The sequence below is a fragment of the Stegodyphus dumicola genome, chromosome X2 (genome assembly GCF_044657685.1).
Source record: "Stegodyphus dumicola isolate Sdum_Otavi_A_Nest chromosome X2, ASM4465768v1".
NCBI classification, from domain to species: domain Eukaryota; kingdom Metazoa; phylum Arthropoda; class Arachnida; order Araneae; family Eresidae; genus Stegodyphus; species Stegodyphus dumicola.
Genome location: NC_140781.1, coordinates 98630322 through 98648628, shown reverse-complemented (window position 1 = coordinate 98648628; position 18307 = coordinate 98630322). Strand labels below are relative to the sequence as shown.

General features: G+C 33.2%; 2 protein-coding genes across 2 annotated transcripts in view; one reads left to right on the top strand and one right to left on the bottom strand.

Annotated features, from left to right (window-relative positions):
• The window catches only part of LOC118186186 (kinesin-like protein KIF28), an 80603-nt gene extending 72554 nt beyond the window's left edge, over window positions 1–8049 (top strand). The window contains exon 24 of the mRNA XM_035356250.2: window positions 6933–8049. Within this exon, the coding sequence (XP_035212141.1) occupies window positions 6933–6979 (47 nt within the window). The 3' untranslated portion in view covers window positions 6980–8049. The remainder of the gene's footprint in view (window positions 1–6932) is intronic.
• Window positions 8050–8317: 268 nt separating this feature from the next.
• Window positions 8318–18307, bottom strand: part of LOC118186185 (uncharacterized) — a 131573-nt gene continuing 121583 nt past the window's right edge. The window contains exons 41-49 of the mRNA XM_035356249.2: window positions 16938–17045; window positions 16578–16793; window positions 16008–16061; window positions 14287–14502; window positions 13015–13216; window positions 11865–11968; window positions 11442–11513; window positions 11133–11354; window positions 8318–8805 (exon numbers count right to left, since the gene is read on the bottom strand). Coding sequence (XP_035212140.1) covers window positions 8659–8805; window positions 11133–11354; window positions 11442–11513; window positions 11865–11968; window positions 13015–13216; window positions 14287–14502; window positions 16008–16061; window positions 16578–16793; window positions 16938–17045 — 1341 coding nt within the window. The 3' untranslated portion in view covers window positions 8318–8658. The remainder of the gene's footprint in view (window positions 8806–11132; window positions 11355–11441; window positions 11514–11864; window positions 11969–13014; window positions 13217–14286; window positions 14503–16007; window positions 16062–16577; window positions 16794–16937; window positions 17046–18307) is intronic.

Sequence of the window (18307 nt, the reverse complement as noted above, 5' to 3'; positions counted from 1 at the left end):
AAAGCAACATTAACATATTTCACAAATATCTTTTGACGGGTGGAATCAATCTCCTTTGTATAAACACAACTTATTAGGTATTAAAACTAACTCGTTATAACGTTCATAAATTTTTTAAGTCCTTGGCTAGAACTTTTGATTTTTAACAGTTCTCTAATCTCTTAATGCACTCGGGTACACCGAACTAAAAAGACTACTTCCTGAATTTTTTGTCCATTAAGGGGTTGAAGTAGGTTGGTGGTCCCTATCACAGAAATAATGTTTTGAGCCACCCATCTTAATAGGCAGTGTGCGAATATAAGATACTTTGAGTCTGCCTCTATGTGTCCACAGTCTAGAACAACTTTTAATATGGAAACGGTTATAATATGTTGGGAAGTGTTTGTAATCTGTAATATTTTTATAGGTATATTTATATAATTTATCTACAGAGTACCGCTTTTCATTCACTTTAAGAAATAATACGAAATTTGGGTTGTCCCAGAGATTCTGTATTACTGCACCTTGACTGTTATTTTTCCAGACGTTTATTCTTTAGGATACTTTTCGTTGATGTCGCCCGGCCCACCAGCGGCCGAGCGGTAAAGTCGCTGAGCCCTGGTAATTCAGTCCGAGGTTCGAATCCCGCAAACGGGCTTGCTGCATGGGCGTTTTCGTGGTTTCCCCATGTGTAACGTGTATACGTTCCAGTTTCCCTTAGAAAGTCCTCCACAAAGGCATCCCTTCCCTTATGCACATAGCCCTTGAGGCTTTGCCATAATCACACACACACATTGATGTCGCCCAGGCGGTATAGTGGTTAGGAGAGCTTTCTACATCGAATCATCCCGGATCCCGGAGAAGACATGGATGTTTGTAAATGTATAGTGTCGGTGCGGCATAGCGGCGCTTTAAATATGCGGCGAGACGAAAGTGATCTCGTGTGGGCTGGTGGAAGGGTGAAAGACCCCCGGATCCCCTTCCGGGGTGCTCTTCCTCAAAATTGCGGTGAAAAATAGAGTCCAAGCTGTCTTTGGTATGTATATTTCCTTATTTGTCTCTGGTAACCATATTTCCATGTAATATGTAGAAGACACAAAAAAGCAAATTTTCGTTGACCGTAGTGAAGTCTTCAGCTGATGTCAATGACAGGGTGTCAGCCGAGGCTTGTTCTTGTTCATTGCCAGTGAACAAAATATCTCTACTTGAAATTCTGTCCATTGAAGATGGAAATGAAAATATTCCTGTAATAATGACACTGATAACTTTTGGAATAGCTTAGTTACCAGAAAAAAATTTGAAATGTCTATTAAAAGCCCCCGAAAGTTACTACATATCGACGTAGTAATGACAATGATTAGATGAAAGTTAAGACTGAAATTCCGTATGTGAAATATGTTTTACGGATTTACAGGATTTAATAGTTTAAATCATAGGAAATGCATAGTATATGCAACAGCAATATAGATTTCTGTGACTAATGAATAACCTCCGAATGAAACTTTTTTTAAAAAAATTATACATCTATGATAAACGAATGCTAATATTTTGTATAAACGAATGCTATATTTGTTAAATCTATATAATAGTAGATCAAGTATCCTTGTGTAAAAATACACTTATTCAGAAGCAATGATGTTGATATTTGAAAATATATGATTATACTTGCATAAACCAATATTCACTTGATTTTGTACCTCTTGGTATAGTTTGCTTGACAAATCTAACTCTACAAAGGAAGAATCAGAAAAAATGACAGATTGTCAGATTGTACAAAGTTAATATAAATCAGTATCCAAAAATTCATTAACGCGCAATAATTATGAATTATATGGTATCAAATATAACCGGTATAGTGGTTAGCGTCGTTGACTGTTGAGCTGAAGGGCCCGGGTTCGAATCCCGGAGAAGACATGAATGTTTGTAAATGTATAGTGTCGCTGCGGCTTTGCGTCACTCTAAATATGCGGCGAGCTGAAAGTCCTCTCTTGTGGTTTGGTGAAAGGGGAGAGGGTTGGTAGACCATAGGACTCGTCCCCCAGGTGTGCTGTCCATCAAAATTGGGGGCGGAACTGAGCCAAATCGCACTGTCAGCTGTTAGGAAATCAAGGCTGTTGCCAACGACAGGCGTAATCTTGCGCTCCTTGCCACGGGGAATTTCGGGGGCTTGGCTGACTACGTCAGACAAGTGAGCATAAGCAACAACACCAACAAGATGAGAAATGACATTTAGTTACTATAAACTACCCTAAGATGAAGAGGTTCTGGGCAACTGCAGAATACATCATCAGGTACTGGAAATTCAACCATGTTGAACGGTAGGACTCATAAATTAACCACTAAGAAGTTAGACGCGAAACCTGTAATAGGATTTGTGAAAAGCATGTTCAACCTTGTTAACAATATTAAGAAACTTTGAAAAAGCTGTTTGTAGGACTGAAAGCAGTAGAGATCCTATAAAGATTCTCAGACCTCGAATAATGTTCGCTGCTCTAGAGAAATAGCAAAACTTCAGATGCCTACTAATTGCACGGTGGAAAACTCACAGTAAATGTACAGGATCAAAGATCAGGATAATTTTGCTCGTGAGGTGATTTGATTTGTTACTTCAAAATGTGCAACTATCTGGAATTTTTGCAAACTTTGCATTTTTTTGCCTTAGTAGAGATGAAAACAAATTGTGTGATTTTTTTTTCTAAATTTAATGCTGACATCTTAGAGCAATATTCTTCACAGTTTCAGTAAAAACTGTAAATCGTTAAAAGCCCGCTGAACCACAGGATCCACGGTCAACAACAGCGGGCTTCTGTGCATGTCACGAAGTGTATTGCTTGGATTTCGGTAAGCTTGTTTATCTTTTTCTCCTAAGCTGTCATTATGCGTAATTAGTTTGGAAATCTGATTTTTAGAAGTGGGAAATATATTGCAATAACTATATATACAAATTATTGGAAAATAGACAATGAATTTTTGATTAACTAAATTATTTTCTACACAGTACCTGTTAAGCCTAACGAGGCCATTGAAACTGATCCTAAATTGGTAATTATGCATGCTTAGGTTTTGAATTTAATTATCGTGTGCGTGAAATATGTTGTACTTACCTTGATAATTGTTTATTTGAAGTTTAATAGTGTATTTTTGATAAAATAAGTGTTTTTCTTATGGTAACTACTAACCTTAATGAGGCTGCGAAGTCTGTGCACCGGAGACTTGCGTTTTTGAGCTCTAAACGTTTGGGTGCACCATCCTGATTAGACATTTCTCCCAGGGAAAAGGAAGCTCTATCCCCTTCTCCGACGCACCGCAGCTACAAGTTCTGCCAGTGAGAAATTTTTAATTAGTTTCGCAGATTTTTTATTTTCTTTTTTCGCATTGGATCTTAGAAGGTTGCAATTTATTATTTAATTATTTTAATACTATTCTAAATGTTTTAACTTCATTTTAGGGCTTTAAAGTAAGTACACTATTTAACATTTCAATGCTTATTGTATTTTAAAGCGTCCAAAACATTTTGTATTAGCTTACTTTATTTCTAAAAAATTGTATATTAATTGCTATCTTATTTTCTTGACCTTTAAGCTGCTGTTATTGATGATGAAATGACTCCCTGCAAAGGTATTGAATGCTTGCCTGTACTACAACTCTTCGAATAGTCTCGATGGCGGTTATTTATGTTTCGGCTAATGTGATACCTCTCTCATTAAAATAATGTCTTCTATTACAAATTTTACTTAGCATTAGTTTTCAGGATATACATTTGGGCAACTACACTATTTAGAATAACAGCTTTGAATATATGAATGAAGATTTTTCTCACCCGCAAAGTGACCTGTTATTTATTTCGACAAAAAATACTTGGGTATGTGTGAAAGTGATATTAAATACGGTTGCTTTTGGGCATGTGGGGATGGCGTGTTAAATAGGCTTTTGCTGTTTAATTTAATGCCATGGAATTCAACAACGGGAGCTATTTTGTAAAGAAAACATATTCTATACATCAGGGCGAATTGACAGCAATAGACTATGTATCAGACTGGATCCGAAGTAATTTTACATCAGGAATATTAAGTTAACATTTGTTCTGATGCTTTGTGTGCATTTTCCCACCTAAAACTTTGCAATAAATTAATTTATAAGCACAATATTTTAACGCTGAGTTACAGAAATACATAATTTAAGGTCGCATTGAACAAATACACATGTTGGTCATTATTGCAACGAGAGGACTGATGCATTAGCCGAAGAAGCTGCTGTCGGTAAGGGATATATGGTATAAATAATATACAGGGTTCCAGAAGAGGCGCAATTTTCGGAGTGAGAAACCATGTAATTAAGAAATGGACGCTGGGAGTGCCCTTGAAAAATTTTAAAAATATTAAAAAATGTATTCAAATTAGTCAAAAAGTGAAACTTATTAACGGTATCGATTTAAACCAGATTATTACTAATCATGGGCAGTTCCCGGTTTATTTGAATAGATTTTGTCTTAAGAGCTGTGACATACGCAAATTATGCAATATATCTGGTTATGTTATTCACTTCGTCGCATCATGTCTCTCAGCACAGAACAGGGATTTATTTTCAATTTGCAAATGGGAAAAGGTTTTAAAAATATATAAAAAGCAACAGTGTTTGAACATAAACTAATAAATATAATTAATAATGGTAAAAGTATAATCGATATAGAAGTTTGAATGGAAAATTTTTATTATCTATTTCCTTAAAATTACATAAGTTATTTTTATTTTGAAGTAGTTTTAAGTGTATGTTTGTGTTTTAGATTTGGAGAGTACAGCGGTTACTCACTAGTCGTATTTTTATATTCTTTAGTTTGTTTATTTTAAGCTTCTTAGTTTAAAGCTTTATCTGTTAATAATTGGAATTCATTTTATTTTTGATAGCATATACTTAAAGCAATTTGGGTTTGTTTTTGGACGGGATATCCTTGTTAGTCCTAATCTTATAGTTAAACACTGTTTTGGAAAGGGGAACGGTGTTGCGCCCATTGATATACCATGAGATGCAGATTCCAAAATAATTTGAGTGCCCGAATATCTAGTTTGACAAACTGAGGACGTGGTGCTAAGATACTCATCTCTTTAAGGTATAGAATTGCACAAAAGCAATTTTGTCATTTGATATTGGAAACACTAGACATCCTAACCTATCAACATCTCTGGTATTACCGTAATTGATATCACCGTTATTGTCAGGTCATTGTCATCATTGTAAATTATTGCCATTCCTATCACAGTAAATTATTATCGTCTAATAGGAAAGGTAGCATATTGCTAAAAGCTTTGAGATGATTTGTGTATGCCATATTTCAAATGCCCATAGTATTTAGTTTACGGTGTTTTTGCAGTTCTTCCTGGTAACATTATTACAAACCATTATCCCTCTACAAATTCTACACCAAAGTATTCCTTCTTTAGGCATGTAGTCTTCTTGTGCTTTGTTGTAATGCATTAACACGTTAAGCACCATATCAGTCACCGATGATTGACAGTGTACTTTGCCCTTGGACCGCGTCAGTCATCAATATACTTTGAAAGTATACTTCTCGTTCAGGCCGCATCAACCGCTGCTGACTGACAGTATACAATTTAAAAAATGCTACTCTTTTATCAAATCTGTCTTACTCAGATCGTTGAAGTCGGATGTCGGGGGCTTAATGTTACTAATCAACTAAAAGTACTTTAGCTGCTATGCCTTATCTTACAGGAGAGGCATTTTACACCATTGTTTCAATTTGTATATATAAAGTGGTACACTGTACAAATTCTTATGCACTTTTATCTCATAGATAGGTGAATTGATAGCTATAGATAGCTGTTCAATTGTGTTATACCGCGGTAGCACGTGTAATCTTTTGTACTGTGCAACTGGTAATTACTGAAGTGTAAGTTTACGATAGAAGTTACATGCTGCTTTCAGCTTTGTAATGAACCATTTCTTCGTTTTCTTACCATTTCTTCATTACGGATTCGAGACCTGATTGCCACCTAGGACCATAAGGTTTGGACATAGAGCGTCCGGTTTCAGAAAGCCGCAAAATCATTCCATATGTTAAACATAATCCTGTTTCCGCCTCCTAATATGGAAAATGGACACTGGAGATTTTTCACTATGGATTAGGTCCTAGAAATTTTAACTGCGCCCTGTGCTGAGTTAGGTTTAATAATTTCCACAATTTTCCACTGAGGGCGCTTCAATCGCTTTTTTTAAATCTGGCGCTCCAGGTTTGCTAGAGATAGAACGAACAGTCTCAGGGTACTGGGGCCATCCCTTCTAGAGTAAAAAAGAATGAGTAAAGACTTTACTTTGAATCCAGGATATTACTTCTCTCCACATGGAAATATTTATGGTATGCTCTATTGTGTTATGCGTATTAGTATTTAAAGCTTATTTGATAGAAGATTAGTTATATCACATACGAGCTAAATAGTTTACTGTATTTTTTATCTTAACATTTAAAATTTATTTAATAAACGAGTTATTTTTAAAAATGTACTTGCAAGGTTATACAGAAGAAACCGTGACGAAGAAATGTCATACATCTATTTAAATATATCACGAAATATACACAGAATACGCAAAGTTACTTGGATTTATTAAACATATAAATTAGTTAATAAATTATTAAGTAAAAGGTGGTGTTTAAGTTATGGGAAATTGTGAATTAAATTATTTATTTACGTAATCAGTAAATTTTGTGAGAGAAAATAATTAATGAATACTTTTCTTTGCAATTTTGCTTTTAAAACATTTAAGTGTTATGCATAAAAATACGTCTAAAATAAAGTGCATAACTTGCATAAGTATATGGAGCAATTTGTCAAGCATGAACTTATTTTTTAAATTATTTCTCTTGAAAAACATTAATTTTGATGTACATTTAATATGTTAAAGAAAGAATCAAGTGACAAACCAACTGTTTTTTTTTCCAGCAGTTGATGACGCAGATGCTGAATCATCTATATGTTCCCTTCTATAACGTTTACATTTCCTAGGAGAAGTATATATAGTCAGAGAGAATTATAGTCTTGTAAAAAATAAATGAACTAACTATTCACAAGAACAGAAAGACTTGTGACAGTTTTTAATTAGTATTTTTCAATTGAAAAATTTACCGTTTGAGTTTTGTATGGCTTCCAAGATGAAGAAATTAAGATATTGCTTGCGACTGTAAGAAAGATTTTGTATTGAAACAAAGCTATTTTATATTAGAATTGATGATTTGAAATATGATACAGAATGCAGGTATCCTGCATGTCAACTGAAATTTTTTTCATGGGAATTTCTTGCTGTGAATGAAACTTTTGATTTAGACATTTCAATGTAAACTGAATTTGAAATGTAAAAATTCATGTTTAAGTGAAAACGAATTATTTATTTATGTAATATATTTGTGTTAATTTTTTTATCATAAAAGCATCTTATAAAATCTGAACTAACTTTTTCTTACATCACGTTAAAATGTTATCTATCGTTTAGTAAGGAATCTTTATACTATTATGTATATATAAAATGTATGTATAAAAGCAATATTCCTTCCATTTATTCCTTTCAAGTTTCATGCAACGTCTAATTATATAGTGAATTTTACTATATTATTATATCATGAATTTTTTATCTCTCGAATTTAATTTGAAAAAGTTTAGCATTATACATAGAGTTTAAGAATATATATTATTTTTTACGCAGTGCTTTTATGACTTGATGGTAAGTCGTATGTCTTCCATAACGGAACGATTTTATTTTAACAAATTCTCGAAAGTCGATACCATCACTCCCTTTTATTTCACAGTTAATATTATTTCACATAATTAGCCTTTTAATGCACTTGACTGAGTGACCTGAACGGTAAAGTGAACTAAATTATTTACGCGCATCCGAATAAATGCGTTCAAGAAATTGTTTTAAGATATGAATACAACAGAATATATCGCTACAGTTTTGAGTTGAAATAAAGAAAGAAGTTAAAAGTGAGTGATTTAAAATAAAGAATGAAACACAAATTGGAAAAAAAAAAGACCACTATCTGAATTTTTATTGATGCGTTAAGGAGTTCACTTCCGTTTTCTATTTATGCATTCTTATTTTGCTATTCAGTAAATTTTCACAAAAGCTTGTTATTAAATATGCTGAAAAGTTATAGCTTAATAAAACACATCATCCTTTGAAACATGTTAGTGTGGTAAAGCAGCTAAGTAACTGCAAATAGGAGAACTATTAGAAATAAAAGCTATGTAACATGTATAAATATTAAATATAATTTTTTTCATGGTTAATAATTATTGTCAGATATTTTATTATAGGAAACAAAAAAAAGTTTGAAAGAGCAACATGTTATAATTTATTGAAAATAGTGGCAAGTATACAACAGAATTGGTCCAGAAATTTACAAAAATCAGTTTAAATGTAACATGAGTCTTTGAAAACACTAAATTGAACAACATACGTAAAACACAATATTCTTAGTTTTCAAATTTGGAGCTGGGATGCACAATCACTGAGAAATGAATATAAGCTTGAGAATGATATTACACAAAATGTACGTGATAAATATTGGCAGTGCTTCAGGTTATAGGATACTGTGATCCCCCGAATAATATTAATAATCATTCTCTCTTTGTTGTAGGCATTTTATCACAAATGAATACTTCACCAGTATTAAGAATAACATACTGGTCCCAAGTCTATTCCAAACTCTTGGTTTCTTGAACCGATATCTTTAAACGCAATGTCTACAATTGGTAATCGCTGTGGTTTATCTGTTTCATACTTCAAAACAGTTTGAGCCCACTTGCTATCTCGATACTGGAAAAGAAAATAAGTTACTTTAATTCAGTGACAAATTATTTTGATAATAATAAGAAAACATTATATGGTGTGTTTTATAACTCGCGTATGTAATTAAAGCAAGATTTCTGCATTTAATATTAAAAAAGACAAAATGGTCTTTAAGATACATGATAATACATTTTTGCCTTTTCTTTTCTATTTATTTTTAATAACACAAATATACAAAGACCAATAATTATGCATATACTGAGACAGGTTTTGTACTGTGCACAAACGCCATGTAGTGAGAGTCTTGTGCAAGCCGTAAGCATATCTTAATCCTTTGACTGCTGCAAGTAGAAGCGCTTCGCGTGAGTGGCGTGCGGCCGCAGAATGACTGCCCAAATAAGCGAGATTTCTTTTTTTTTTTTTTTTTTTTTTTTTTTGGTTAAGCAACAAACGAGGTATGAGGTTTCTGCGAGTGTTGGACATGCACAATAAAAATGATTTCCGAACATACACATGAGGCAGCAGTAAACAGACAAAGCCGTCGCCGCATTTGCGTCCATAGCAGTCTGAGTCTGTAGTCTGGCAACACCAGATGATCCTATGCTATGCATGCTGGAAGAAAAAACGACGTGCTGTGCAAATATTAAAGCTGTTCCAATAGCAACATAAAGTACAACGAATATTAAATTATGATTCAAACTCAATAAAAGTACATCTGAGACGACTGTGCAATTAACAAAGAACGTGTATGGGACGCATGCTTATCTCGTGGAGAGATATTTATGTGGTTTGCTCAAGAAAGCATTAAAAGATGAAGACAAGCTTGGAAATGCGATTCTATTCGCAAGGAGAAACACATTGCTGAAGTAAGAGAGCGGATCACAAAAGACGCTTCTGAGAATTATTACGCGCTCGTGTTAATAGAAACATATATACGAGACTTATTATGATATATGTATATATATAAGAATATTTGGACAAATCTTTTCCAAATTTGTGTCGCATGTCAAATAATATGAACATATGAGACTGTTCAGTATGCGAAAACCATCGTTAAAACTGCATATGGAAACAGACTCGTACTGAAAATGTTTATTACAAAGGATAGAATTTGCTGATTTGGTTACTATCTTACAGTGAAATGCCGACGTGTTTAATAAATGTCACAGAATCACGGAGAAGCAAACATATTTTTATTCAGAAGTCAAAGAAGAGAGTTTCATCACAAAATTTTTCTTGAAAGGTACATTGCCCCTAACAATGTTTTATTTGAGTATTCTGTAATGCGTATTGAATTCAGCAGAGTATTCTGTAATGCGTATTGAAGAAGCTTCGTCTTGTCTGATTTAATTATTTGACAGCAGAGTTAGTTCCTTATACTCGAAGTGCACCTGCTCATCAGGTTGTAAAATGTTCGAAAACATTTAGCCGGGAAATAAATGTGTGCGCTCAGTTACTGATCTTAGGCTCTTTTCCCTACTTTTATTTTTAACAATTTTCTCTAAGTATTTCAGTAAGTATCTTTACTCATATACCAGTTATTTTTCATTTGTAAAAGTGATAGATGTTTAACACAGATATTGGCCCCTAAAAATGCGAAGCATAACTTCGCTTCAGTTTTTAGCTTTTGAGGGAGTAAGAAAATGTTTTAAGCCTCTTCGAGATTGCATAAATTAAATATTTGGATTTTTGGTAATAGTCAGAAGTTTGAGTTTTGTGTTCAGGTAATTTTGATTTCCTTATTTATCGTGAATTTAATGGAAATTTATTCGAAGAATATACTACACATAACAAAATGCAGTACGAAAACTGCATGGGGTTTTTTTCGTAGTTTTCCCCATGTGTAACGTGCATACGAGCCAGTTTCCCTTAGAAAGTCCTCCACGAAGGCATCCCTTCCCTTAGGCAGGTAGCCCTTGAGTGCTCTGCCATAATCAAATACACACACAGTACGAAACTAAGGATTATTTCATTTCCTGTTTCTTGGTTTAGTGTACTTACAACCGGGTAGTTATTTGCGTACACGTTTTGCTACTAAATTCTATATTTTATATTGGAAAATTATTTAACTTTTTAAAAATTTCTTATCTTGTTCTGTGACCTACTGGCTTATGCGGTTTTCTTTTCTGAGCTATGAAAATAGCATTTTTTAAGGAAATATTTCATAGCTAAATAAATACATATATAAATTATTTGAAAGTATAATATAATGCAGCTACCAAAAATGTATAGGATTATTAACTGTACGTATAATTCTATACATATACAAGAAAGTTTTCTCTCTCTTAGTTTTTCTGAAATTCAAAAAGTCTTAATTCGATACGAAGGCAAAAATTTATGAAGAAAGTACATACTTTGCAATTATCTTGAATTGCGGAATATGTAAACATCGGATTTCCATCGGCAGTTAACTCTAGATCATTGTAGGCCATTAACTTAACAGCCTTTTTAAGAACATTTCGTTTACTGTCTTTATAAACCAGTGCATTCCTGCAATGTACTGTTACATTCTGTTCGGCAACCTTACTCAGAAGCTGGAGGAAACTCATCTGGATGCGATCCGCTGTGTAGCTAAACTGTAAAACAAAGAATTTGATGTAAAGATGTGCGCAAATAAAGTATTCTTTCCTGCAGACTATCAATAGACTATCTATAAGACTTACTGTGAATCCACCATCCATTGAACTAAACCACATTTCTTGAGTTCTCCCGTTAAAGTGATTTTTCTTTTGAACCTAAATGATATGAAAAAGGGGAAGATTGTTTTGGAAACATTAGCTTATATTTTTGAAGATACTAAAACACAGAAATTAAGTATTAGGGTAAATAGGAAGATATATATACATATAATTCTAAAAGCCTAGAATGATAACTTGAATCAGTTTTTGTCTTTCACACATTTGTCAAAATAAAGCTTTAAATTTTTGCATTATAGAGCACAATTTTTACATCAGAAGGAATTAATAAATTTTTGATTGCTTATCAGTTTTGACCCCTTTACTATTTTTAATAATTTTGTAATTGAAATTACAGTTTGAATTAAACACTCTGAAAATTATGAACATGAATACACAGGCTTATTGTACCTGTTCGGGCTTAGCAGATACGCAGGTAGCTCTCTTTTCCATATCACAGAATACTTGAATTGCATCTTTAGGATCCCCCTGGTTTGGATCAACCCAGTACATGCCTGAAATTAAAAGACGTAACAATTACGGCAATGATTGAGATAGCTGAGAACCTGTTAAACTTTTCTGACATTCCAAAGCGAATATGAGGGAAAACATTTCAAAGGGATGTTTTCGTTGCCTTCTTTTGTTGTGTCCAACATGCTTCTAGAAAGCATTTTAAGTTTTAGAATTTCGAATAATCCAAAGATATATTAAAATATAAAGAATGTGATTGATGAAAGTATAGAATATCTTATGTTAATTAACCAGTTATTATGATTTTGGTCTTTATTATATCTTCTGCTTTCAGTATTCCTTACCAGATTACAAATAAGCTTTGAGTGTATTTAAGCTGAAGGTTTTAAATCTTGTTGAGAGAGCTTCTGGCAGTCGTGTCTCGCTGTTAGTAATCCTAACCAGCTCTACTTAATATTCAGGCTTTAGCATTCTCGCTAGCCGATGTGATAAATTTCTGCTCAGCAGAATATTATCCGAGACAGCTCATTTAATGTATAGTTTTAGAGTACGCTATCAACGTTTGAATTTAATTCTCTGTTATTGTTAAGTTAAAAAGTCCGTAAGTTGTGGTTTTGTCTGTAGAAAAAAGGCGTATTTTTATGTTCAGTTTACGACGAAAACATAAAGGTTATTTTAAACCTTCTCCTGTATTTGTGAGTTGTTAAGAGGTAGCGTTAGCTCGCTATCTATGTAGTACGGTTGGCAAGACTTTAACTATAGCTGCAGTTACGATAGCAACCCTAAAAATGTTAAGATGATATATTTGCTGAATACATTCCGCTTCATTTAAGCAATGTAATCGAGGATAGCATTTAATTCATTTTTAGTCAGTTTCACGAAAAAGGAATTGTCAAACATATAGCCGAATTCAAAATGTTACAGTTTTTTCTGCTTACTAAAATAAAAAAAATAGTAACTATCAAAAGAGAAGGCATGTTTAAAATACATCTGATATATTTGACCAGAATGCACAACTTATATGTCGCTCATTTTAAATTAAGAGAAGAGCTAGAAAAACTTAATTATCAATGATAAAATTTATCCATACCACTCTCTAATTCAGGATGAGCAACAGCAAGGTCACGGCAAGTTGTAGCTGGAGTTTGCTTTTCTCCTGTTGGTTTTCGGAACTCTTCATATTCTTGGATAAGTTTATCGTAAAATTCAAAGACAAGTCGTTTTTTCTCTTCAATAGGTGTATCAGGAGAGAACAGTTTATCGGGCTCATCTCCAAGTAGTGGATCTGGTCCCTGATGTAAAAATAATTATCCGCAATGTTATTTTGTGTCTCAAGAAAATTTTATAACATGCAAGCTAATTTAATTTATAAGACTATACTATGCAAATAAATTTATATAGAAACTGAATCATGTGGTTATTGATAAACTGTATATAAATATACCTTCTATTATATTCTGCATAAGAATCAATAATTTTTCTACCAAAATAGAAAATTGTTTTAAATATTAATAGATGAAATATTAGCTGAGATATTATTTTTAGATGAATAAGAAAGCTAACAGAAATAACTTCATAGTACTTGTATTTCGTTGAAACAAAGTATTCCATGATTTTTAATATTAATCAAACTTTTCAGCGGGTTCTTGCAAGTATTTCCCAGGGATCGGCAGTTGGTCGTCAGCTCACCACAAATTTGCCTTAAGCCAAAATCGCTTCCTTAGATCTCAACAATGCCACCGGTGGATGGTACCAACCCCGTTGGAAACCACTGCTTTAGAACTAAAAAGCACTTTTAGATACCTTTTAATAAGACTAAAAATATATTCCTGCTGCATATGGTTTGCAAAATTAGTACAAATGTTTAAGACTGAAAAGTGCAAAATTTATATAAATATTTAGGAACCATCTCTTCACTTGCTGTAGTACTGCCTAAAAGGCAAAAATTTTGTTAACTTGTGGTACGCATGAACTTAAGGCCTCACTTACTAGGTCAGAATGAATTTTTGATATTGTCAACATAGCTAATAATTTCTACTATGAAGTCTTGTGTGTTTTCATTGAACATAACAATACGTAAGAAATAAGCTATAAAATATTTTAAAACGTGTTCATTTAGAAAAAATGTTTCATGTTAGATGTTTTTCTTCCTTTTATAAACTATTCTGAATAAATTATAATTTTAATATTTAATCCCACATTTATCTATGAGTTGAGAAAGAAGGTGGAAAATAAGATGCAGATGAAAGCAGGAATACCTTAATACTAAAGTTAATATTAACTTAAATTTGCAATGCCTCACAACTGATTGAGAATAATTATCGCTTATTTAATCAATTTGTCTTTTAAAACAATTGTTTACCTTCACTTGACCTTGACTAAACAGAGCTGCTAGAGTGTTGGCATCATATCCAAATGGTTCCCCAGGTGGGCCAGGCTGTCCAGGTGGGCCAGGAGGTCCCACAGGACCAGCTTTTCCCGCATCGCCCGAATGTCCTCTAGGCCCTGGTGGTCCGCTCAAACCTGGATTTCCAGGACTTCCATCTCTGCCTGGTGGACCTTTAGGACCTGGTGGTCCCTAAATGTATAAGTATACAATTACAATCAATCTTTAAAATGGAACTACCAAACTGTGCCTATTTTTTTAATTAACACATCTTATAATAGTTTTTATTCTGAATTCTTGGTCTTCGTGGCTTGAAGATAATATGATATCATTTAATTTTGATACACAAACATATACATAAATTTCAAGATGTAAAATATTTACTACAAGGGAAAAAAGTTTACTTTAAATTCTTCAGTCTTGTCTAAAAGTCAAGGAACAACTAGGCTTTAGGTTTCAACTGTTAGTTACGAAATTTAGCATGACTACGTATTGAACCTTGAAAAAATTATATAGCTTCGCACAAGTTACGTAAGTGATATAAAGATAACAAAAGCTTTTTGAGAAAAATAATTGAATAAAATAAAATTTAATGTATAGTATGCCCACTTCTGACGTGAATACAATCATCCTCTGTTTATATTGTCGTCTAGTTACTACACCCGTAAGTTAGGAGCAAACCAAGTGTTGCCTTAATTTCCATTGCAGTTCATTCAGTGATCTTGGATGAGGGATAGGCCAACTGCTTGCATTTCGAGGTGGCGTCATAAATTTTCAAGCGGACTGAGGTCAAGTCTATTCGCTGAGTTCTGTGATCGCTAATGTACGATTTATTACAGCTACTCTACGCGGCTGAGCATTAACACAATAAATCATGTAGAAAAGCAGCTAATGGTTCTACATTCTGCTTAAGCACTTCCGGTAATATATAAGGAACTAGAAGCATTCCTGACATGTGTTATTGGGATGTAGTCGTCAGCATATTCAGCTAGCAACTAGAAGATTCAGATTCAATTCCAAGTGAAAGCACAATTGATTTTTCTAGAATTTCTGCTAAAGCAAAGTTCGTATTATTCTACATAGTGGGTCAAAGCATTCAGAAATCCATTAGCAAATACAAGGAGGTCTGCGTGGGCGTCTAAAGAGACCTGTGTTGAAAGCAGGATACTGCTCGAATATGTGCCTTTTTGGAGGATGTTTTGCATTGACTGTTATTCTTGAATGTTACTGAAATCAACTATTTCATTCACTTAACTATCTTTGATATTAAAAGTTCTGTAAATTAAAATTTTTTTACCATAAGATTTCATGTAGAATTTCAGTACCCCAAAAAGTAATTCTGATGATTCTTTTTCTAATTTATTTATTAACATTTAGATTTATTTAAAATTTCAGACATAGGAAATTGGCTGAAATTTAAGAAATAAATAAAACTTTTAGTTTTTGATTTTGCTAATGGTTTTTATGACTTTAATAAGTCTTAAAATATACGGAGAAATAAATAAATGCTTGCTAAGTTAAGAAAAATGCTTGAGTATGAGAAATAACAATCCAGAAACTTAATTTTCTTTATATGAAGATAATTATTTCAAATTTAAGCAATAAAAATTTGTATCTCATTATTCGATTAGAAGGAAGTTAATATCAACACTTCATTAGCTTTTACAACAAGTTCAGTTATCCAAAGAAGTCCTTACCTCCATTCCTGGAGGGCCAGGAGGTCCAGTCATTCCTTTATCTCCAGGTACACCCTAAAGATAAATTAAATTTTTGTCATGAAGGGGAAAGTCAACTAAGGAGAAATTACTTAAAGTACAAGGAAAATAATAACATTTGTTATGGTATTTGAATTAAATGTGCTTATTTGAAGTAGATGAATAGGAATTATGATGCGAAAAAAAATTAAAAAAGTTATGATGTACGCTATTTTGATGAAAAAATTGAAATACAGAATACATATAAATCTCAAAATCATCTGATTTGAGATTCAGAATCAGAGGCTATTGGGAAAGGACGAAATCAATTAAAACTGCTAATATCACAACTGATTCTTATTGTTGATTTTCAAATTTCCAGAATCCACATAAACTGCTTTAACATAGGAATTCAAATAAAGTCGCAAATATAGTAAGTATTTCTTTATCAACTACATTAAGATCCTAAATTATGGATTTTAAATCCTAATGCAAATAAATAATGCGCTTATTGAGCCTGTGTGAAGGATATGAATAACTGAGAAAGAAACAATGAAATGACTTTTGACTTACCGGGGACCCTGGTATTCCTTGTAAGCCAATCAAACCTCGGTGTCCTTTCATTCCTTTCTCTCCAACGTCACCGCGTTCCCCTTTCATGCCAGTGAGACCTGTGGGTCCTGGTGGACCTCTTGGACCTTGAGGTCCTGGAACACCTCGGGGACCCGTTTCTCCTCGTTCACCTCGTTCGCCAGTAGGTCCAGCAGATCCCAATGGTCCAGGAGGGCCCTTTAAATCGTATTAAAATATATAAAGGGAATCAAAACACTGAAGCTCTTGCTTTTCTTACAATATGAATCCGCAAAAACATGCATGTTTAATATACATGAAAGAATATAAACACAAAAATAACTTTTTAAAATATTATTTTACTTGTATTCCTTGAACTCCTGGTGGACCTGGAGGTCCAGGAGGCCCAGGTGGTCCTTTGTCTCCTATGCGACCTGCGATTCCTGGTTGTCCTTCTTTTCCTTGATGACCCTACAAATGAAGTGACACATCTGTTAAGTATGTTAACCAAAGAAGTAAGATTCAGCTTCATTAAACGAAGTATCAAAGAAAGCAAGTTCCATTACAGCAAATCATTTTAGTACATATGCCTAGTACTATGAGAAAAGTTTCATGCCTTTTTTTTTACCTGTGAAATTAGATACTGGCTTTTAGAAACATTTCTGTTATTACAGGTAATATTTCACTTTTCTGGGAATATTTTGATTACATGATAATTTTCATAGAATATTTAATAATATAAAGCATTCTATTAAAGAGAAGTACATTTTAGTTTTTCTTTTGAAATATTAATAGAATTTGTAATAGATAATTGAAATTTAGTTTTAAACATGCATTCATAACAGTAAAATTCCTTTATGAAAATAATGTACTAAAAATCTTCTAATATAATTGCATAATGAACCTATCATAATACAATTTTAATTCCTGAAAGTCAAGACAGAAAGTGCTTTCTTAAAATTTAACGGTTTTGTTGACAACATTTATACAAAAATATTTTTTAAATGTATATCCTTAGAATAAGATACACTTCATGATCTGCGCAAACAGTTATAGCGTCCACTTAAAAAAATAGGTTGCACTGTTGAAAACGGTGCAAATTATTTGCTGTATGTCAGTGCTAGCAACAAAAAATAAGTCTGTTTTTCTATCCGTGCAAAATTTCATAAAGTTGATAAATTAATTTTAAAAAATATGAAAGGGCTCAGATTTTAACTTCGCACCAGAGGATTTGTAAAGGATTTTTATGCTGTCTCTGAGCTCGCAGTTTGCCAGTCTGCTCCAGAACTTACGCCAATTAACTGTTTTTGACTTTTTAGTATTCAATTAACCTGAGGCACTCGGTGTTGCCCGTCATTTTACACAGACCGAAGAGGTTTCATTTAGGAGATGAGAGTAGGTTTTTCGAAATCTTAGGTAGACAATGATTCGCCTCATTTTTTGGCTGAAGGAGAATTGTGAAAAATTTTATTAAGTTCGAATAAAATTGTAGGACAGTGTAAAACTAACATGGTGCTATTTAACGTTTTCAGTAAGTAACAGATATTTTGTTATCGGCTATATGTTTTTTCTTTGGGGGGGGGGAGAAGCATTTGGAAAATCACCAAGCATTCTGGCCGATTTCTTCACCGTTTCCTAAATACTCATGGAAAACTGACAGAGAATAAACTTAAATGCTGCTGTAAATATTCTGCACAGTTCTGGAAAGTTCTTCACTGTTCTAAAGACTGAAA